Genomic DNA, 22886 nt, shown 5'->3' with positions numbered 1-22886 from the left:
CTGTCATTTTTCCTTTCAATAAAAAGATTAGGATGAGATACATTCTACTTTAATGCCTGAGCCCTTGCCGTTTTCAAACTTTTTTCAAGAATGGTAGATGTTTTGCGAATGAAAACAAAACCCTGTCTCTTGTACTTTCAAAGATCTTATTACTTAGTCTTCCATTTGCCAAAGAAAGTGATTTTTCGAAGTCAGTCTCAAAGCAGATCTATGTGATGACTCCCTCCTCCCTCCCTCCCTCTGTCTGCCAGCAGATCTAACTTTTTTTTTTTTTTTTTTAATTTCAGTGTTTGCAGAGCATTTTGGGAGGCTTGGGGAGAAATCAGAGATCGAGGCGTAGGAATGAGAAAGGGTGGTGTGTCATCTGGGAGTTGATTCTTCTTAAGATTTAGATGGTGTGTTAACCTAGAGGTCTTATCATGGAACCCCCAAATGACAGGAGCTGTTTTTAAATCATTAATGCCGCTCACCAGAACTGGCCACACACTCTAGGCAGCTGAATTTGCATCCGAATGAGACTGCTGGAGGCTGGATCAGTGGTGTGACTCCTCCTGTATCTGCCTTTATTAATCTGACCAGTAAAGCAAATGGACGGGGGCGGGGGGGGGACTGGGCATGGTGGAGGAAGCTTGCTTTCCTGGAGAAGGGCTTGCTCTCTGATTTCAGCGCTGGGTGATTCCCTCTGAGGAGCGGGAGAGCCACCAGGCCCACGAAGGTCCGAAGGTCAACGGGATCGTGAGGATTTTGAACACTGGGGCACCATTGGCTTTTCAGTTGATTTGAAGATAGTGATTTGGGGCTGAATAAGGGAATACAGAGGTGGGAGGAGATAGAATGAGGGACTCCTGGGAGACACAGAGAAGGAGCCCGCAGAGATGGGCAGCAGGGAGAGGAAGAGAGAGGACTCAGAGGGCTGTTTTGTGAAGGGATCTAGGTAGCGTTTAACTGAGGTGAAGGGACTGTGGAGCAGTGGATTTGGGTTCTGTAAGGCCACGTGGACTTGGAGATGGGCACTGTCTTCATAGGGAGCTCGGTAGTGGCAGAGGGGTGGTGTACGGGTGTTAGGTTGTTGACAGGCTTACCACTGAGAATGCGAGGTGTTGCCCGGCCCTGCTGTTGGAGTCATCACTGTGGGGCCCTTTTTATGGGGTAGTGTGTTTTCAGTCAAGGAAATTGGAGTGATTTCAGGCCCTTCACTTAACCCATCCTGGAAATTCTCCGCACTGGCAGGCCAGGTGTGGGTGGGTAACGTAGGAGGCATGGGGTTGAGTCGGTCCAGTTTTCAGCATCCTAAGCTCTCGCCCAGTGACGGGTGCTGGGATAATAGCGTGAGGAGCAGGAGAAACGACTCCATGGAGTCGTTATTTCTATGGCTGGTTAAATAAGACAGCTACTGAAAAAGGGAAAAGAAAACGGAAGGGCTGGACTTAAAAGGTCATGGAAGCTCTTGGGGCGAGGGTGGGGTTTGCCTTTGGAGTTCCCTGACTTCTAAATGAGAGTTAGGCCTGGGCTGTGTTCTAGAGCTCAGTAGAACTTGGGTTGTTCAGAACTACGAGAAGGCCAAGTGTTAGGCCCCTAAAGTACCTTCTTCTTTCCAGCTTCCCAGGGCCCTGTGTGCCTCGTGGCTGGCTGCAAGCCCACCTTGCCAGCCTCCCACTAGAGAGGGGTGTGCACTGAATGTGGGGATTCATTGTGACTCTGAAGCTGTGAACGGCAGTTGGATTTCTAATTTCTAAATCATTACTTAACCTGCTGAGCTTTTGGAAACAGAGCAGAGTCGACTTCTTACCTATTAGGTTTGTGTCTTGCATCAACATTGAGGGAGGTGACAAGTCTTGACCAGCACTTTAGATTATAAAAGAACTCGTGTGTGTGGTTTATTTTTTATTTTTAATGTCTAGAACTTGAAACTCTGTATTCTGAGTCCTAGATTTCCTTCTCCTATATTTATAAGTATCTTATTGGGCTTCCCTGGTGGCTCAGACAGTAAAGAATCTGCCTGCAATGCAGGAGACCCGGGTTTGATCCCTGGGTTGGGAATATCCCCTGGAGAAGGGAATGGCACCCCACTCCAGTATTCTTGCCTGGAGAATCCCATGGACAAAGGAGCCTGGCAGGCTTACAAGTCCATGGGGCTGCAGAAAGTTGGACACGACTGAACAACTAACACACTATCCAGATAGGTGTCACGGAGCTGCTGATATTATTAAGTGAATGTTAAATGTGTCTTCCTTTGCAGAAGTTTTCCTCTCACAAGGTTTGTCTGTTTTAATTAGACATCAGTCTTCAGGGTGTTTAATTTTCTCTTTGGAAGGCCTGGAGTCAGAATGAAGGCAGCAGTCTGAACAAGAAGCAGTAAATCGTCATAGGAATTTTACACTGAAAGCTATTTTTGGGGCTTTACAGTTTATAAACTGTGTGTATGTAGGATGTAATTGTTTATAATCACCGCCTGGTTTGTTGTGGAGACCTAACTGCTGAGGATAGGAACCTGGGGGTGGTGAAGAGCATTCTGTCTGGCAGCCTTCCCTGTGTCTTGGAAGGTGGACTTCAGCCCATGAGCATGGACTCTTCCCAAAGCTGAGACTGTCATTCAGTTGAAACCAGTATGCTAGAGGTACGGTCACGCACACTCAGGCGACTTGCTTCTGCCAAGAGTGAATTCATTGCGCTTTTCACCTCTTGTGTAGCTGAATCATTGCCCTTTTAGGCAGGTTGGTTCCTTGGGCTCCTTAAGTGGGGTCTGGTCAGAGTGCGTGGTTTTCCTGGTTGTCAGCCGTGTAGTTGGCTGGCCTCTGGTGACTTGCGCAGAGTGGTGGTTAAGAAGCTGCGTGCGGCAGAGTCTGCTGGTCACTTGCAGTCTTCATGTGTGAGCCTGACCACCCCCCTGGTCTGTAGGTGCCTTGGTGCTTTCAGGAGAGGCGCTGGGGAGACGGGGTGTGTCTTCTGTCCTGGAGGCACAAAGGACGCCCCAGGAAAGGCAAGAATCCTGGCTCTTTGCTCCCAGGCCTCCTCTTCCCCTTCTTACAGAAGATGGAGGATGACTGTCATTCTAGGAAATCCTGGAAGATTAACAGGAGCACAGCTTCCGTTATGTGGGGCTTAGAGACTGTGGCTGGATTTGTAAGATGCAGTGTGTGTTGATGCAGAGTTTAGGAATTTATGAGCTGGAGAAGATCTTGGATAATCTATCTCCCTTATCTCCGCCGGAGGAGGCTTTAGTGACCGGAGGAGGCTTTAGTGACCGGTAGTGGCAGGGAGTGAAAACCAGTTCTGTAGGGTGTGAAGTGCAGCAGCACCAGCCCGACGCTGACATATTTGGCCTCCTGTTTGAACAAAAGGAACCCGAAGAAGCAGAACCCCGCTTTGTTGTTCAGTTGCTCAGCCGTTTCTGACTCCCTGCAGCCCCACGGACTGCAGAATGCCAGGCTTCCCTGTCCGTCACCATCTCCTGAAGTTACTGGGGTGTTAATGTTTTCCTTACTTGCTTAAGGCCCCAAGTACCCAAGAAGCCCATAGTCCTTCTATCTCTAAATTGAACTCTTAGAAAAATGAAGTCTTGAAGTAGGTGTGTGACTGTAAGGACTTCTCAGATTATCAGATGTCCATAGGAGATCAGATGTCCACAGGAGAGAACCTGTGAGGGTCTCAGGCTGTGGGAAGCAGCTCTTTAAACCTTGAGAGCCTTCTTGCTGGTTCCCTGAAAGAGTTAACTTGGTTGGTGCACCGTATCAGCCATCTCCAGCCACCTCCAGTCTCCCAGACTGGGCCCCGGCCCTGCTCCTCTCCCCGCTGGTCTGCAGTCTATCTTTGCTCCTGGAATTACCAGGATGGTCCCTGGGTGGGCAGCTGGTTCTTTGGTTCCCCCATCCTCCCAGCCTGCCATTTGTTTTGGTCACTGCTCTCTCAAGAGCTTACACTGGATCTGATGCAACAGACTGGGGCAGCCACTCTTAAAGGAGACCTTCCAGACCTGTTATTGTGTGTATTGTTTTTTGAAAAGCCACCCCCTGCCACCCCATTCGCTATTCCACCAAGATCCATTGCTTTTCTGCAGTGGTCTCTCTCCCTCTCTCACTTTTTTTTGTGATTCATTCCCTTAAAAGGCCAGTGCAGATCCAGTTTCATTTCTTCTGAATGAACGGTAAATTCCTTGCAAGCAGCACCAACAACATTTCCCAAAGAGTGGGGCATGTGTTGCTGAGGTGCCTACGCTCTGGAGTTGCTCACGTTAAAGAGCTCCAGGACAGTGATGCGTTACCCTTCCTGTTGTGGCTGCCGTAACCCTCTTTTCTAAACTTTGCCAAGAATATAGAACTTCAGTATTACCAGTTAATGACGGGATTTGGGCACAGGGCATGTGAAGGGAGATGCTCCTCCAGCCCTGTTACAGCCTGAGCCGTGGCCCTCCAGGAGGGACCGGCGCCCTCTCCCTACAGGATGTAGTTCTCATCTCTGGAACTGGGTCTCAGTCACGCAATACTTGCTTGGGATTTTTTTTTTTTTTTTTTAAGTTTATTCTGACTCTTGAACATTGGCTTGCTTGCTTTGAAGTAACGCCCCTCTCCTTGTTCTTCCTTGTTCTCCCAGGATGACAGTGATGGGATTCCGTGGTCAGAAGAAAGGGTGGTACGTAAAGTCCTTTATTTGTCTCTGAAGGAGTTCAAGAACGCCCAGAAGAGGCAGCATGGGGAAGGCATTCCTGGGAGCCTGAAGGCCGTGAACGGTGAGTTGCCTGTTCTGTCGGGTTGGATGCTGTTCTGGCCCCGGCCTTGTTTTTGAAATGGATGTGCTTGCTTGGGGCGGCTCGTGCTTCTCAGGCTGGGCCCCCAACGGCAGTTACCCTGGTTGGGTTTATGGATTCATTTTTATGCTCCTTTATATGCTGAATAACATAATTGGCAAGGTGCCTTCATTAGTTTCTGCCCTGTAGACAAGACCAGGGCTGCGATCTGGTTTCTGCTGTTTCCTGAGTTGTGTGTGGAGCTGATATACAGGTTTTTCTGGGAACGTGTCTTTCTATCCAAGTAGGAGAGCAGAAGCAGCCTTGGATGATCTTGCTGAAATGTGGCCCCTGTTTATAGAGGAAGCAGCGTGAGTCTGTGAGCCTGCTGCCTGTCTCGGGGTCTCTCTGGCTTGGAGCCTCCCAATGCCTGGGCCGGTGGCCTGCATAGCGGCAGGTAGACAGCGCAGGTAGAGTTGCCGTGCGTCCACAGTGTTCCTCATCCTGGGTGCTTATCAAGTGGATCCCTGAAGCCTGGAGGGAAACTTGCCCCTGTGTGAGTCCGATGTCTCTTTTTGACCGGGTTGGTGTGACTCAGATGGCATCAGCCAGTGAAGAGCATTTCGGAACAAGCATTTGGTTACCGTTTATATTTTATCTTGAGGGTTGTGGCTGTGGCAGCAGCATTCCACAGCCTCTCTTGTTAATTTCTTAGATTAAACATGAGTGAATTGACCATGTTCTGCTTGTATTTGTTTGAACCAAGGAGATGAGGAAGAGGAGAACCTATCATTCTTTTTGCATCTTGGCTGTAATGGTGGAGTAGTAAAATCATGGCACATGGGAACCTGGCAGCTGGCCAGGGTGCTGAGTGATAGGTTGACTTAGGGCGTTTAGTTTTTTCCATTCTGCTTAGTTGTGAGGTGAGTTGTGTGGGAGCCTCTTGTTGGACCCAGTGCTTCCAGACAAGACCTGCTGGCACTCTCTTTCCATAAGGCGATGGCGGTCTTTCCTGAGATGGCCTTCCTGAATGCCCCTGGGGGCTGCCCTGCCACCCACTCATATTCTGTCACACTCTTCTGGTACTGTGTGACTGAAGTCCAAGCTAGTGTGATGGGGAAAAGCTCTTTTTGAATCCTGCTTGTGTGCGTAATCAAAATAATTTGAGTACTCTGTTGCCACAGTGTACCTCTCAGACCCCTGTTTGGCCATGGGTCTTCTCCAGTGGAGGAACCCCACTCATTCCTTGACTGCCTGGAATAGAGTAAATGCTAAACCCCACATCATTTTAAAAAGCACCTGTGATCAGTCTTGCTGTCATTGCTTCACATTGAACATACTGTTTTGCTCTAAGTTTTGGGGGAGAGGGTGATTGGGGTAGCATTTTATTGGATCTGGGGTCACAGTAGAGCGATGGCTACTGTGGCGTTGGATTTCACTGCTGTGACAAGGCACACTGTCATCCTGCTATTCAGGAGTGGTGATGCTTTGGTGCTTTTGGAATTTTTTAATAAATAAAAATCAAACTAGGAAAAATCAGCTTCTAGTACAGAAAGGTAGCCAGGTGTCTGGGATTGAATAGTGGTGAAATTAGGGTAAAAGAACAAAAACTACAATAAGGCATTCAGGAAGGGACTAGCCTGCCAGCTAGTCGACCAATCGTAAGTCGTGTTTTCATCGGCATAGTCAGGGCTTGACAATAGTGAGGAAGGAATTTTAAGAAAAGCTGGCCTATACATCTCTATTGGGATCATTGAAAACTAATTCTGTTACCACCTCCATAAAAAAGGTAGTTTTTGTCGTTTGTCTTGGTAGGTTGCCTTTCACTCTGATAAAGACTGATTTGTCTTTTTTCTTTTTAACACTCAGACGTCGAGGCTTCTGTCTTTCGGTTGTGAAGTTGCTGTCAGCATGCCCTTTGTTGGTTCGTGTTGCTGTTTGTGCAGGCCGCATTCCAGGGCCACCTTTTTGCTCTGCCTCATCCTCTTGTTTCGATATCAGTGCTAAGTAAACACATGGCCCTGTTCTAGAACCCGTGTGTGTTTCAAGAAATCATTTTCTTAAAGGCAGTTAGCATGGTAAACAAAATGTGCTTTCTTATTTAGGGACTCCTGGAAAGCATCAGCATCCCAGGTGGCGCTAGTTGTAAAGAACCTGCCTGCCAATGCAGGGGATATAAAAGACACCGGTCCGATCCCTTGGTCGGGAAGATCCCCTGGAGAAGGACACAGCAACCCACTCCACTATTTTTGCCTGGGAAATCCCATGGACAGAGGAGCCTGGCGGGCTCTAGTCCATAGGGTTGCAAAGAGTTGGACACGACTGAAGTGACTTTGCATGCACGCATGTACATAATGGAAAGCATGGAAACTAGACTTGTTACCATGGGAATAAGTCCTGTGTAGGTCGTAGAGTCTCAGGGTGCTCTTCCTGAGGGGTGTGATTCAGAGAAAGCTGAAATAGCAGGCAGCCTCCAAGACCCTTTGGGAGCAATAAGGGTTGTAAGCAGTGTTCTCTCTGAGTGTGTATACATGTGTGCTTCAGTGTGTGTGTCGCCAAGTGTTAGTCGCTCAGTCGTGTCTGATTCTTTGTGACCCCATGGACTGTACCTGTACCTGGGTCTGTACAGACCCTGTACCTGGGTCTCCAGGCAGGAACACTGGGGTGGGCTGCCATGCCCTGGAGTGGGTGCTGTATAATCAGCATTCGTGTGCAGTGCAGTGACCTTGTCTGGAGCTGTGCCTCACAACACTCTCCGGGATTCTTCATCGTGGATGGGTGAAGATGGGATCATGGTGGGGGGAAAGAGTGGTTTTAATAGTCATGCTTTTTCATTTTTCTTTTAATTTTTTTTTTTTGTCTCCCATCTTCTCAAGATTCCCTTTCAAAAGTTGAAATAATTACATTAGTTTACTGTTAGCTGTGACAGAAAGTTATCTGGTGGTAGAGTTTGAAGCGGTCTGGTCCGGAGCCCTCGCTGGGAGGTGTGGTGGGAAACGGGATGGGACAGAGAGGAGGGCAAATGCCTGCACCCCATTTCGGGGGGTGGGGTGGGGGGAGCTTCTGTCCCCTGTGCTCCCTTTCTCGTGCTTCGTGGCGTGGGGGTCATGGTTAGTGGGGTCCACCTCTGAGACCCGTGACATTCTGATCTGTAAGAGCAAGAAGACGTTCTCGTGGGGGCTCTTTGAGAATTTTCTGTGGTCGTGACTCACTGGTGGCACACAGTTCCTTATAATGCAGTAGCAGAATTGCAATTACAGCTCAAGCCACGTAACTTTGAATCCAGTACTGATTTTTGAACCCAGAATGGAGGAAAATGACACCTTATCCTTGCAACCGTGGTATGAGAAAGACGATGTTTTGTTTTACCCTGTATTTAAGCAAAGATGTTTCAGAATTACTGGTCTTGCCAGAGTTTCCTGGGAAAATGCAATTTTAAAACGATTATTTTGAGTTCACAGAATGGGCTTGACATAATTTTTATCTAATTGGGAAACGAATTGACATCACTTCCGTGAAATCACAGGCATGCTAGGATGATAAACAAGCAGCCCCCTGCCCTGGCCTCTTGTGTGAGGAAGGTGGGGGAGCTGATGTCTGCTTAGAGGATATATACAGCAGCTTGTCTGAGTGACTGAGCTCAGCTGTCCCACTCGGGCAGGTCTGGTAGAGCAGTAAGCCAAGCAGACGTAAGATAGTAGTTCAGTTGCTCAGTCGTGTCTGACTTTCTGCGACCCCATGGACTGCAGCATACCAGGCTTCTCTGTTCATCACCAACTCCCGGAGCTTACTCAAACTCATGTCCATCGAGTCAGTGATGCCATCCAACCATCTCATCCTCTATCATCCCCTTCTCCTCTTGCCTTCAATCTTTCCCAGCATTAGGGTCTTTTCCAATGAGTCAGTTCTTCGGATCAGGTGGCCGAATTATTGGAGCTTTAGCATCAGCCCTTTCAATGAATATTCAGGACTGATTTCCTTTAGGATTGACTGGTTCGATCTCCTTGCCGTCCAAGGAATTCTCAAGAGTCTTCTCTGACACCACAGTTCAAAAGCATCACTTCTCTCTAAGATAGTAGGGAGACTTCATATTTTATGTCATAAAATCTATGTTTGCCATCAGTCTTGCTTTTGTAGTCCATAAAATGACAAGGGATGATTTTTTTTTGTCTTCCTGGAGGTGGTGAATGTGACTCTGGGACAGCCCAGTGGATTGTCTGTGTACGAATTGCACCTGAGGTTACAGCTTGTTGGCTGTAGCCAGGCTGCTGGGGAGGCAGCGCTCAGATTTCTGCTGGATGCGAGCCCTCTGTCTCTTTGGTGCTGGAGATGGTGCCACTTTTCCCGGCAGTAATAAATTGACAAAAGCTTCAGAGAGCCTGGCAGAGGCCTCGGCCTCGGCCACTCTTTGAGGGCCCTTGGCCCTCTGGGGCTGAAATTAGGGACATTTAAATAATACACATATAATGAGTACACATAATTACACAGGGAGGGGAGCTATTAGCTGTATTTGAATTTCATTTACTTTCTATAAATTTCATCTGAAATCCAGCAAAACCCTCTGGCCAGCTAAAGCATCTTGACTAGATTTAAGGGAAACTGGGTCTTTTTTCTTAGAATCTGACAGTAGTTGTGATAGCCGGAACTTGTATTGCCTGCTTGCTCTTTGCCAGTTGTTTATTGTTCTAGCGCTTTACCTGTATTTTGCTCATTTAATCTTCAGAACTCACCATTTTATAGAAGTAGAGGGAACTACATTAGGGTAGATCAGCAATTTGCTTCCCCAGCTAGTTTTGAGACAGAGCCAGGGTTTAAACCCTGAATTTCTGCATTGAGCCCCCCTGCTTATAATCACCATTGAAATAAATAGAAGTCATTTTGAGACCTCCTATAAAGATAGGATTCCAAAAATATGAAGTCGTAGGAGCACTTTTTTTCAAATAGCATTTTCTTTTGAAGGAGATACTGTGAAGTCTTTCATGAGCAATGAGAAGTCAAAGAGGGGACAGTTCAAGTATTTATTCACATGAGGGTGGTTCTGGGCTTTATTAACACTTGTTAGTAAATTGATAGTCAGTGGAAATAAAAGAAACAACTTCATTCCTCCTGACTGGTCACCGTCCTTACATGCAGATACATTTATTATTACTTTGTGTTTCTTCACCTAGGGATACAAATTTGTAACTTTAATATTGTTGTTGAACCAGCCAACTGGCAGAGGGCTGCCAGTCATGTCCAGGATGTGGTGAGGCAGTCGCCCATTTGTAGCCGAGGACCAAAGGTAGAAGGGCAGATCGGGACCCCATCTACAGCCACACCGACCTTACGTCTTTTTTAAAAGAGTAGAGTTTCCGTTAGACTCTCGTCAAAATCTCTCTGAGATTACTGATGTCTGTGGAATGAGACATGGGCACAGCTCCTACAAATTCACTGTTTACAGGATGAGATGAAAAAATGAGTCAAAATCAAAACCAGGGTACCTTGGCTAATGAATGAAAGTTTCTTTTTGGGCACATTTAAAATGAATGCCGTGATTGTACATCTACCTTCCCTTGGCCTGAAGTTCTCAGATCTTTCACATCTCAAGATAGTCCCTATTTCAGCAGGAAAAACGATTTTTCCCTCCCTGGTGGTGTGGTGTTTTTGTTGTTCAGTCACTAAGTCATGTCCAACTCTTTCCGACCCCCTGGACTGCAGCTCACTAGGCTTCCCTGTCCTTCACTGTCTCCTGGAGTTTGCCCAGTCATGTTCAAGTTCCTGTCCATCGAGTTGATGATTCCATCCAGCTCATCCGCAGTCTCCCTCTTCTCCTCCTGCCCTCAATCTTTCCCAGCATCAGGGTCTTTTCCAGTGAGTTGGCTCTTCGCATCTGGTGACCAAAGGATTGGCGCTTCAGCTTCAGCATCTGTCCTTCCAATAAACACCTAGGACTGATCTCCTGTAGGATGGACTGGTTGGATCTCCTTTCCAGTCCAAGGGACTCTCAGGAGTCTTCTCCAACACTACAGCTCAGAAGCATCAATTCTTTGGTGCTCAGCTTTCTTTATGGTCCAACTCTCAATCCGTACATGACTACTGGAAAAACCACAGCTCTGACTACACGGATGCTTCTGCTTTTCCAGATGAACTTCTGTGGGCGGCAGTGCTCTTGGCAGTGAGTTAAACTTTCTCTTAACAGTCCAGTGTCTGAGACGTTTCTCACCTGGGTCCCCTGATGGCACTCCTTGGAAACGAAAGCTGTGTGCGGTGAGGGTAGATACACGTCTTGAAAACAGCCTACATTTATTCTTTGTTTAAAAACAAAGCTGCATCTGTCTTGGAAAATGGGACAGTTGAGAAGGCGTGATTTCTTTCTCGTAGGTGTTTTGTCGTCAGTCTGTTTGTGACCCTGAGTAATGCAGATGGGATATTTCTGGATAGAGCTCCCATTTGATCAACACTTGATAGGGTTCTTGGTATGTAGGAGGTATTGTGAGTAATAAAGTGGAACTGAAGTTGCTTATTTTGTAGGAGTCAGAATAGCTTATTTTATCTCATCTAAGATGTCATTGAGTGATGCATTATTATTTTATGAAAGGAAAAAATGCTTATAGTTATAAGTGTAAGCCTTCATAATTGTGAGGTGCTTTCTAACAGAAAAATGTGTGAGACTTGGTATCAGTGAAGCCCAGCAAAACACAACAAAATGCTTTAAAAAATCAGAAGTGCATGTGACCAGTTTGGTGTCAGGCTAGCAGGGAGGCAGGTGATGTAGAAGACCCAGTGTTGAGCTCCCAGGAAAAGCTTCTGTAAAGAAGTTGCATTCTGATGACCCTTGAACCTGAGGGCTGTGGGACGGGACAGGGTAGAGAGGACCAGCTGATAGACTCTGCCAGGAGGGTTGATGTCACAGTCCAGCGGGACACGTGGCAGACTGCAGTGGCTGGCCTGCTTGCCCTGCTCTGGCCCCAAGGCAGTGGCAAGCCTGCCTGGCTGCAGTTAGGGATAGTGAGAGCCGGAAGGGACTTCTGGAGGTATAGAGGTCAGCTGCCTCATTTTATGGAGGAGGAATTTTGAACCTTGCTGATGAGCTTAACTGGAAGGAATGGATGGTGCCGAAGACTGATCGGAACCAGAAATCCAGTTTAAATGGTGGCGAGACACCAGGCTTCCCAGTAGGCAGGGGTGTGTGCGAGGATTTCACGGAGAGGAAGGATGGCCGTGCCTGTGGAGGTTGCTGCGTCCGCCCCTCTTTCCCGTTACTGGTGCATGAGGTCTGCCTCCTCAGTCTGCCGCCTCTGGCAGTTCTGCAGGCTCCCTGCTCGCTCCCATTACCTCCCAGTCCTCTTGGCTTGGACCCGCTGGTAGGAGGAGGAGCACACCTCACAGGCGTCACCTCAGGGTGGGCGCAGGCGTGTGATGTCTGAGTTTGAGAGTCCCGCGGTGTTTTCCTGCCTGTCCTCGTCCTTTGAGCAGCCACCTTTGAGGGGTGTTGAAGGCCAGAGGATGGCAACCTGCTGTTCCCATCTGGGATGTTCTTTAAGGCTCTTCCTCCGCTAAGAGTCTATCTGGTCAGCACCTCCCTCTGTGCACCAGAGTCCCCTTTTCTCATCACCCCAAGGACAGCACTCTGGAAAGTAGTCCTCCTTTCTTTGTCCTTTATTTACTTCTTTACTAGATCATTCTCATCAGTAGACAGAGCATGTTGCATTAATAGTTTCTCCCATTAAAAATAAACCCTCAGATAATCTTATCTCCTTCCTTGTATTCATTTCTGTTCATTCATTACTTTATAGAATTCCTCCAGAGAAAGTGTTCCAAGTCTCTTTCCCTGTGTTATTATATTCATGTTAATATCCCCTCCCCGCTCATTCTCTTTTGAACCCTTAGAGGCGGGCCATTTACCAAGGCTGATGCCCAAATCCAGTTATCAGTCAGTGTGACTTAGCCGCCCATTTGGCTACGTTTGACATGATGCGTCTCACCTGAACTCTAGTTTCCTGTTCATCTTCTAGACTTTGTTTCGTTGGTAGGTCTCGTGAGCTTGGGGTACACCAAGCCAACTCGGCATATCCGTTCACTCTTACGTGCTCCTGTCTTGCTAGTCAATAAATGCAAATTCCATTCTTCTAGTTGCTTTGATCAAAACCTTGGAGTTAGCTGGTACTTCTCTCGCTCTTCTTTCCTCCAGATTTCACAAAACCTGTTCATTCTAAGCTCACAGGTTCTTCTGAAATTGATTTTGTACTACTGCCACCAGTCCACCACCTCTGGTTTGGGCTGAGACTCCTAAAGCTCTCTTTTTGAAGCTCTTCTGCCTTTTCCCCTCTCTAGGCAGCAGCCAGTTCTTTGTAAGCAGGAATCAGCACGTGCCCTGTCTGGCAGTGTGCGCCATCTGTCAGCATGAAAGGCAGACATCCTCACCCTGGACACGGATGTGGTCCTCCAGCATCTCCCTGGTCCTGTCTGCCTGTCTCTCCCTCAGCCCTGTCTCACCTGGTCTAACCTTCCTGCTGCATCTGGTAGTGTACTCTTGCCCCTGAATTTTGTGTTTGCTGATGCTTCTATTTAGAATACCTGTGTGACTTTAAGTACTTCTAGCTTCAGGGTCTTGGTTAAATGTGCCTTTAACTGGAGATTTCTTCAAGCATCATACAAAAATTGTGCCTTCGCCTGTTGCCCTTTAGCTCCTCACCTTGTAATGATTTTTCTGCGTCGACACTCTCTCTACCTGGCCTTGTTTTGTTTGTTTATTACAAGCTCTCTCCCTACAGTAGATGGTGAGTTCCAGAAGGGAAAATCTTCGTCCCTGTTGACTGCTGCTGTGTGCACAACTCCTGGGTGCTGTGTAGAGCGTGTGCTCACCTACACACTGGCTGTGTCCCCACCCCCTGCCCATCACCCCTCAGCCCCATTGTGGACATACTCCTCTCTGTTCAGGGGTTCTCCAGTTCTCCAGATTTCATTTCTGAAATGGTGTGGACCTTGACCTCTAACCCCCTCGCCCCAGATCACAAACCGTGTTGTTTTCCTGTTACCAAAACGCACATTTATTCATAATTGTGATGTGTTTATAAGTCTCATCATCATAATTCTTGGAACTGGGTCACCCCTTTACCCTTTCTTTCTGAACCAAAGTTGTTGAATGCTTGCCTAGGTACAAGATACATTGATTGGTAATTTTAAGTTAAAATTGGGCTTTCTTAGGAAATAAGTTACTGCTTTTAATTCTCATAACAGTTTTTACTATCATAACTTTGTGGGTTTGTTTAGTGGGCCTCATATGGAAAGCAACATGTGCAAAGCTACGTAGCTGAGAAGTGGTCAAGTCAGGATCTGAACCCAGGACCCCTGAATCCAGATCTCACCCCTACCTTTAAAAACATAAATGAATTTGAGACAGTCTTTACACTCTGTGAAATCACCTCTCTTGGGTGTGCAGTTCGGTGAGTTGCCAAACGTACATACACCCGTGTGTTTAGTGCTCCGTTGTTGATCCAGGACTTTTCCAGTCACCCCAGAGAATGGCCCTTCCGGTTCATTTGACTTCTTTAAAGAGTGTACGCATTTGGTGGTTTGTCAGCCTGGCTGTCTCTGTATTTAGAAGCTTTTATGACTTTATATGAGTTTGTGACCTTTGCCCAGAATGTGCCAACTGCTGGACAGTGTCTGTGGAGACTTGAAGGTGCCTCAAAGCCACAGGCACATGTGTGTCCAGTGAGCAGCTCTTGGAGGTCTCGAGCTTGAATAGGGACCCCATGGTTGGACGGGCTCATGGCCGACACTCACTCTCTCATGGTGGTACTCGTGGAGTCAGATTCTCCACCATAAACCGGCATCACAGTTTTTGTCTAGGCTGCCGTGCATGTCCAGACCAAGTGGGCTTTGAAATGCTTCCTTCTCATTGTCTTCCGTGTCGCCTTTCTCTTGTGGTACCCCCACCGGCCCCCTTCATGGCACTGTTCTTAGTCTGAGTGTTAAGAATACTCAGCCTTGATGTTAATAGTTAAAGACCTGGCTTTTCCCCAAAAGCAAGCTAAAGGGGCGTCTGTAAGTCATGTTCCTTCTCTAATACAGTGTGTTTTCAGTTAGATTTCTTGTGAGGACCCCATGATCTGCCTGGTGGCCTTGAGGATGCAGAAACATACGGCAGCAGCGTGGTGAGATGGCTAATTTTTGTCTGTTTTCTTGTGCCTGTGGTGTAAGTCTTTGTATTAGTCATCTTGTGCTGCCTGAAGAAAATATCAGACTGGGTGGCTTTAAAAAAAAACAGAACTTTTAATTCTTACAGTTCTGGAGGCTGGAAGTCCAAGATCCAGGGTTCCAGTTACTTCAGTTCTTGGTGAGGCCTTGCTTCCTGGCTGAGAGAGAGAGGGCTTTGGTTTCTTCTCTTCCCCATTTTATAAGGACATCACAGCCCAATCAGATTAGGGCCCCACCCTTATGACCTTGTTTAACCTTTGTCACCTCTTTACAAGCTCAGTCTTCAGATGTAGTCACATTGGATGTTAGAGTTTCATTAGGAATTTAGAGGGTGTCACATTAGTTTTGTGACAGGCCCGTATTCGGTAGAGATTTGTGATGGGTACAGTTCTTTAATAATTTTAGATTAAGTTAATTTCCATGTTAGTCTGCACCATCTTTCTCTTCGTAAGACTGTAACAATTTCCTGGCAAGTCAGGAAACTCTGAGGGCTGCTTGACCTCAGAAGACACTGCTCCTCTCTCGGTTGGGTGGAATTCTTGGACATTTACTTACTGAGTAGTTGCTCCTGTGAGACCACTTGGGTTGGCCCAAGTCCTTTACTCTACTGGGGATTGAGACATGGTTCACCTGCACCAGGCCCTGCCATCCAAGGCCAGGGGCCCTTACGGAGAGCAGACGGGGCGTCGTTCAGGCTGAGGGCTGTGGAGGGGACTGCAGTTGGGCCCTTGCAGAGGGCAGACAGGGCGTCGTTCAGGCTCTGAGGGCTGGGGAGGGGACTGGCAATTGGGATGGCCTAGGAAAGACTCCTCTATCCTTGAGTTTGAAAAAATTCATGGGATAATTTGAAGTTGAGGGAATCCTATTTGTAGTACATTTATCCATCCTATGTGTCTGAATATTATGCCCTAAATGTAATTTAGGGCAGTGCTTTCCAGTTAGGTTAAATTCTCAGCAAGTATGGAAAGAAAGGCCCTGTAGGGTCACCAGATAGGGCTGCACTCAGCCAGAGGACATTTGCTCGTGCAAGGAATTTTCCTGTGTTCATTCTTGTCAGTCAGTGATAGCACCTACCTCTTACTACTTGGAGAAAGGCCTCATGTGTTTCCTAAATCTTACACATTTCATGATTCGAATCCTCTGATATGTGTTTCTATGGAGTTTATAATTGCTATCAGATCAACCACAGTGCACTTTTGCTTTGCTTGTGAATTTCTTAGATCACATTTTCCCCAGATTTAGAGGACCTTTTAACTTGGTTTTTGAAAATAACCTATTATTACTTGAGCCACATAAAATGTTTTAGAGTCTTGTCCAGCATATATTTAAAGCCAGGAGAGTGATAACTGGATATGCTTTGGGGGAAATTACCCTACAGGCCACAGATCCCTTAATTTAGAATTTGTTACTTAATCTCACCTGCTGCCAAATCTCATATATCCTTCTGGCTTTCTCCATGGTCTTTAAGGTCCTTCTGCAGAGTCCCAGATTTAGCTTCCTCATGATTTCTTTCCAGAAAATTGTAAAACTGTGCAGGTCTCTCGTTCAGGAGGTTTGGGGACAATGAGGGAAACAGGCACTGTTCTGTAACCTTAGTCCTGCCTCTGCAGGCAACACGTCACCAGTGTCAGCTCAGCCTGTCAGCCAGGCTGTCCCTGTCTTGTACCAAGGAGAATTTTAGGGCTCCTCGTGCCGGATGTCCTGGGACCTGGGTCCCCCCTCTCTGCACTGTCCCTGACCTTTCACTGGTGCCCTTGGCTCAGTCACACCTTGGAGGTAACAAATCAGTTTCTTGTGGACATGGACAGGGCCTCTTCCCAGCTGCCCTGCCCTGCCCTTGTCTTCTGGGTTATTTCTTAACCAGGTCTGTGCCTCCCTTTGGCAGGTAGGTGGGCATCCTGGTCATGCTTGGCACCTGGTCTTGATGACGGGGGACGCCATCTGGGCTTGAGACTGCAGGCCAGCTTGTGGCGGTGTCTGAAGTGGCAGCTTCCTTCCCATTTTCAGGGCTCTGCCTTCTGATGCGTGAAGGCAGCCCAAGGTCTCCACATTGGAAATGTTGAACTATTGTTTCTGACACTCGCCTTTCCCATACGATTGGGTGTTTGTGAAGGGACTCACTGAATCCAACTTGCTTCCTATCTTCTAGAGGGCTGAGGAATCCTCTTCAGATATCATCTGGGTAGGGGGCATGCCAGTGGACATATTCCAGAATATTCCATCTTGGCATGCAGGGGGCCTGCTAGTTTCTAGCAGAATCTGCGCTGTAGATTGCCCAGCGTGTACCCTAGTGGCTTTCCCCGTCTCACTCAGTCTTTGACCTGACTGCAGACAACCCAGGCTATTTGAAAAGGGCCTTTCCAGTCGACTCGATTGGAAAGTGCTGCAGTTGTAAAGGGTGAGCTGGAAGCTTCTCAGCTGGCACTTTCTGAATTCCTCAGAGGAAAATATTGGCACACACTCCACTCTCTGCCTGAACCGTCCTTATAAATCGAGAAGCCAAGAGTTAGGAAGCATAGGGCCAGGTCGAAGTGTATATGTGTTTGGGGCGGTGAGGGGTCGGGGGAGATACCATGTTGTCCTGCAAGCTGAGAGAGCCGGCTGGTTCCTGATAACAGTCCCGGATACTTCCTCCTCCTCCCCATATTTTGATGTTAATTTTCCTGCCACTGAAAATAGAAGTGTCTAGTGAATGCAATTTACAGTGTTTCTTTTTTTTTTTTTTCTGGAGAGCCTTTTAGCGTTTTTGCTTTGTTTTTTCCTTCTCTTTTACAATTCAAATAAGAAGGAAGGTGGTAGGCTGCTTTATTCAAGTGTTGCATCTTTTAAGGAAAGTTTCCTTTTTTCATTTTTGGCTTTTTTCCTGTGGTTTCAGGGGACAAGGTGCTGAGATAAGAGTCAGGAGCTCGCCGTTGATTTATTAGCCTGTTTGTTACCATCTGTCTGCCTTGCACTTCAGTCTGTTGATGGAAAGCCCAATGCGAACGTGCCATGGGGCGGGAGAGATTTCCATCTTCCCGAGTTGTCTGTCTGACTGCAGAGCCTGTGTAATCACTTCTAGCCAGGCCCCCACAGGAGCCTGTGATGTGGCGAGTAACACTAGGGAGAGCGTTGGCTTAGTTTCTTTATCCAGCCTTGGGACGTTCCTACCGCTGCAGACGAAGGTCCTGCAAGGACACTGTCTGCAGCCCTGTCCACGGGGTCAGCCAGCACTCTCTCCTCCCTCCTGGGGTCTCCCTTTATGGAAGAATTCCAAGGGAATAGGTTAAGATTGCCATCAAGTGGCTACTCTTGGTAGTGATAGGTGGCTATACCGGCCACCACCACTGGCTGACTCGTCAGACAGTCTCCTCCGATTTCTTAGCCCTTTTGTGAAGCAGAATTACAGTCAAGAGTGCTTTTTGGCTGAGGAACTGACTGGTTTTCTTGGCGGGTGGTGGGCAGGGTGAGCTCAGTGCATCTGCAGATGGTACATCCCCACTGAGAATCACACATGAGTGTGCCCCACAACCACACCGTCCCGGGTAGATGCTGAGACTGGAGCAGGCCCTGGTCTGAGCTCAGGGCCCTGGAGCTACGAATGCACACGCTCCAGAGACTTCCTGGAGAGAACTATTGGGCATTCATTCTCCCACCTGTCCTGGGCCAAAGGCCACAGCCCTCCAGTTTTTCTCGTGGAAATTGGCAGAAGAGGACCACGCTGTCATCCGTGAATGGATGGCTCACAATCCCACCAAGGGTGAAAAGAACTAACGAACCTGATTTGGTCCTTCTTTTTTGGCTCCTGCTTCGTTGTTTCCCAGCTCTGTTAAGTGGAGGAATAATTTTTTTCTCAGAGGCAATATTCTCAGGCGTAATGGGATGATTTATTTAAAGTCCTTAGTCCCTGGCAGGAAGGAAGCATTCAAAGGGCAGTTGTTATTGAGGTTCTAGATGTACATTACCTAACCACTTCTCATAAAAGCTGTAGCTGGGTCATAAAACAGCATACTTCAGGGGCTGTGTTAAAATCAGTCTGCTTTGTTCTCTGGGTGCCAGCATCCTGTAATTAGACCTCTCCCTAGAACTTGGAGAGGAGAAAACCTGACCAAGCTTGAAGGAAGTGATCCCTGTTTAGTTTTCCCCAGCAGGTCATTCCTCACTGGTGGGAAACCTGTGTGTGTGTGTGCTCAGTTGTGTCTGACTCCTCTGTCCATGGGATTTTCCAGGCAAGAATACTGGAGGGGGTTGCCCTTTCCTTCTCCAGGGGATCTTCTCCGACCCAGGGATTGAACCTGCGTCTCTTACGTCTCCTGCTTTGGCTGGTGGATTCTTTACCAGTGAGTCACCTGGGAACCCCATTGGGAAGCCTGCCCAGTAGGAATAGTGAGAGTTTACATGGGGGGGAGGCCCCTACCTGGGCACAGGACACTGGATTCTGAAGTCTCTGAGGAGCCTGAGAAGGCGGTTTCTGAGCTGGCACTTGATAGGCAGAAGAGAATGGATCTATGCCAGCTGTGCTGGGGGGCAGAGACCTAAGGCGAGCGGAGGGAGGATGGCTGGAGTACCCCAGGACGGTGGCTAAATGTAGGGCAGAGTCAAGGGAGGAAACTCTTAGGGCTTCTGTATTTTCAGCAGCCTTTTAGAAGTGATAGAGGTTATGTTACACTGCAGTCTGTCAAATTAGCCCCAAATGCCTGGATTCCGGCCATTGAAAGCAATACTGGATGCGGCAGAAAGTTGATTGGTTGTAATATGCACGTCATGGTCCTGTCATTCTGCTCCTACCAGTAACTGGGTACCGCTGTGAGCAGTCATCCTTTCGCTGGTTTCCTCCTTCAGTAAAATAAAACCCTTGCTGCCCCTTGTCTGTCTCAGTTCTGTTTCAGCAATGGGTGATGACAGGATATGTTTATGGCAGGTTCATGTTCTTCCACCTTGCTTGATGCCCTGTGCTGTTGGGTCACCAGACATTTGGAGGTCTCTGCAGAATTTGGAGGGGTATGGATGGGAGATAGTAATGTGGAGGAAATGTGCTGGTGGGTGGGGTGTGCGTCCTTCCCCACCCACGCCTCTCCTGGCCCACAAGAATGCAGGGTGATGGTTTCTCTCTGGAGGTCTCCTGTGTGTGTAGGAACTGAGGCGGCAAGCCCAGAGTGCTCTGTGTGTGGATTCACACTCCTCAGTGCCTAGAGCCTGGAGGGCAGCAAGATTCGAGTCTAACTCAGAACGGTTTCATGTGAGTCTTAGTTGATGCTTGCTGACCTTTCACCCTCAAGCTACAACAGGATCGCCTAAAACCATTTGTGATGAAAAAAAATCCCCCTTTGGTGCAATTGGTTCGCACAGAAAAAGTTTTTCTACAGTTCTTAGTTTTCTGAAGAAGCTTGTGGCTTTTGAATAGTTCCAACCTCCGTTTTCCCTTCTCCCCTCCTGCAAGAGCCATCTGTGATGCCTTGGAGGGGGTTTGTCAGCTCGGCTCTGTTTGCCCCTCCCCTCCTTGATGCCTGAAAAGAAGTCCCGTCTGTCTGCCATGCCCTGGGTGTGCTGGGCCTGTGTACTTAGCTCCTAGCAGACACAGGGGCTGCTGCTGCGTCCTGAGATGAAACGCATAGAAATTCTGTAGATCAGCACTAGCCAGGGGGGCTTTCTGTGATGATGGAGATGTTTCATGTGTGCATGGCAGCCACTAGCCAGTTGTGACTCTTGAGCCTTTGAGACCTAGCTGGAGCTGGTCTGGCTAGCTTTAGTTAATTTTAAAAGCCACGTGTTTGTGTGTGTGTGTTTTTAATAGCCGCTTGTGACTAGAGTCTACCAAATTAGCCCATGCACTTAGAGAGGAGGGAGGGCGAGCACAGTAGTGAGTTTCTTCTATCTTCCTGCTCTTTTGTTGTTGTTGTTTTTGGCTGGAAGTCTTTTTACATACCCGGTGTCGTCAATTTCAGAAACACTCCCAGCAAGGTGAAATGATAGTAATATTTGTTTCAGACGCCTCTTAGTGTTTTGGGCAGCTTCAGGAGACCCTTGCCCATTGTATTAATGTCACAAAATTCGTATTGTCCTTGACTTCAATACAGCAGTGTCTGTCGCTGGCTCCAAAACCTCTCTCTCGTTCTCATGTGCCTCTTATCCAGGTTTTCTGTTAGCATCACATAAGTAATGTTTAAAATAGCTGCCTTTTTTCATTAATCGACTTCTTTCGTGGTTGGATAGAGTCTATGATGGCAGCACTCCTGTTTTTCTTGTGATACCATTTAAATAACTTTTAAGATTTCCTTTTGCTTTTGTATTTAAAGAAATTGATTTTGACTGTGGAAATTTAAGAAATTTATGAAGATTACCTCTGGGGAGAATACTGCGTTTTGTTACTAGTTGTTTTATTTTCTCTGGTCTGCTTTCTTGGCATTTATATTTTTTAAACACAACTTGTTTAAAATTGTTTTATGTATGCAATGGAATCTCTACAGTTTAAGTTACATTTTCTTTCCTCATGTTCCTAAGCGTTTGAAAATGTGAATTTAAAAATCTTGTGTAATATTTAATACAATCATGTTCCATATTGAGCATTAGTCTTTAGTATGATACACGATACCTTTAAGGAAAATACCATGAAGAATACAACAAAACTGTTAATAGTGATTGATGTAATTTCACATTATAAAAAAGAGAAGGATTACAGTTGTGGTTTTTACTTAAAATTGTTAGTCATCACAAACTGAGTTTATCAAAATTAGAGTATAAAAAAGATAAATACTTTGAGGAATACACAGAACAACTTTACAGGTGTAAATAAATTATTGTCTACATTTCTTTCAAAAAAATCATTAAAGGGTTAAATATGTATAAAACATAATGTGAAGGTTAGTGTTAAATTTATGAAAGCTCTAATTTAATTTCACCTGAAAACTTGAAGTTAATTCTCAAGAATTCTTTTAATTTTGATTCATGAATGCCAGCAAATCAAGTGTATTATAAATTTCACTAGGCATTCCTAGCAAAATACTTTTTAAACACAAAGAGATAAGTATTTGACATATTTTCCTCTCTAGGAAGAAAAGCCAAGGGTTGCCTTTGAAAGCTTGGTAAGTTGTAGAATGAGGCCCCCTGAGGTAATAAGAGTGCTTCAGGCTTATAGAGACCCTGAGATGGCCTCAAAAGAAGCACCTTATGTTTTCGACAGGATTCACTAGTCCTGAGCCACTTTTCTAGGCTTACGCTAGATTTTGAGGGTTATTAATGATGAGCAAGACTAAATCCTCTTGGTCAGGAACCTGACAATCAGGTATGACATTGAAGAGCACCTGTAGAGCAGGTGATGCTGTCACTAAAGGCTGAGCAGGAGGGGCTGCAGGAACTTCCTGGGCAGACAGAGCAGAGACTACCACAAAAGAAGGAACGGCATGTGCAAAGGCATTGAGGCTTGAGAGTGCAGGGAATGATGAGAACATGTCATTTGCCCTGCGTGACCCTCCCCAAGCCAGCTACTCCAGCGCCTTCATCGACTATCATGGGTTGTCCATGTTGCCAGATTGGAAAACCAAAGCAGTGATAGCCAGTCTGTCTATTGCATGGCTCGGAAAGGTGATACAGGAAAACTCTTTGTTTCTTTAAAAAAAAAAAAAAAAAAAGAATTTAAACCAGTAAAAGAAGCAACAAAATAATAAAGACTAACTACACTGAAATCCTTGCACACAAACTCTTATTTCTGTTTAGTTTCTTAGTACTACTTCCTAGAAGTGAAATTGCTAATATAAAAATTGTCCTCCACTTACTGGTATGTTTCCATACTTGCAGTGTGTGAGACTGTAGGCCTTGTCAGTGGATTTGAAAAGGTGATCAATTGCTCTTCAGTTGTGACGTGCCTCTGTTCTTGGTTTCAGTGCTTTTCAAACAGTGCTTTCTGTTCCTCTTCATTCTTAAGTAGGTAAAGTGGCCATGTTGTGATTCTCATTGAATTCTACTTAGTACTATTGTGATTAATTTTCGAAATCATAGTTTTGAT

The 22886-nt window shown here is 46.7% G+C and overlaps 1 protein-coding gene across 39 annotated transcripts in view; it reads left to right on the top strand.

Annotated features, from left to right (window-relative positions):
• Positions 1–22886, top strand: part of JARID2 (jumonji and AT-rich interaction domain containing 2) — a 258888-nt gene that overhangs the window by 125717 nt on the left and 110285 nt on the right. For 30 of the 39 annotated variants that reach the window (XM_081518181.1, XM_081518197.1, XM_081518213.1 and 27 more), the window contains one exon: positions 4591–4726. The exons of 6 other annotated variants lie outside the window; for them this stretch is intronic. In XM_081518181.1, coding sequence (XP_081374307.1) covers positions 4591–4726 — 136 coding nt within the window. The remainder of the gene's footprint in view (positions 1–4590; positions 4727–22886) is intronic. 3 more of the 39 variants (XM_081518201.1, XM_081518217.1, XM_081518212.1) reach the window with 1 other exon arrangement.

This window comes from Giraffa tippelskirchi, chromosome 8, assembly GCF_054371585.1.
Source record: "Giraffa tippelskirchi isolate mGirTip1 chromosome 8, T2T-mGirTip1v1.2.pri, whole genome shotgun sequence".
NCBI lineage: Eukaryota > Metazoa > Chordata > Mammalia > Artiodactyla > Giraffidae > Giraffa > Giraffa tippelskirchi.
This window is presented reverse-complemented; position numbering and strand designations above follow the sequence as displayed.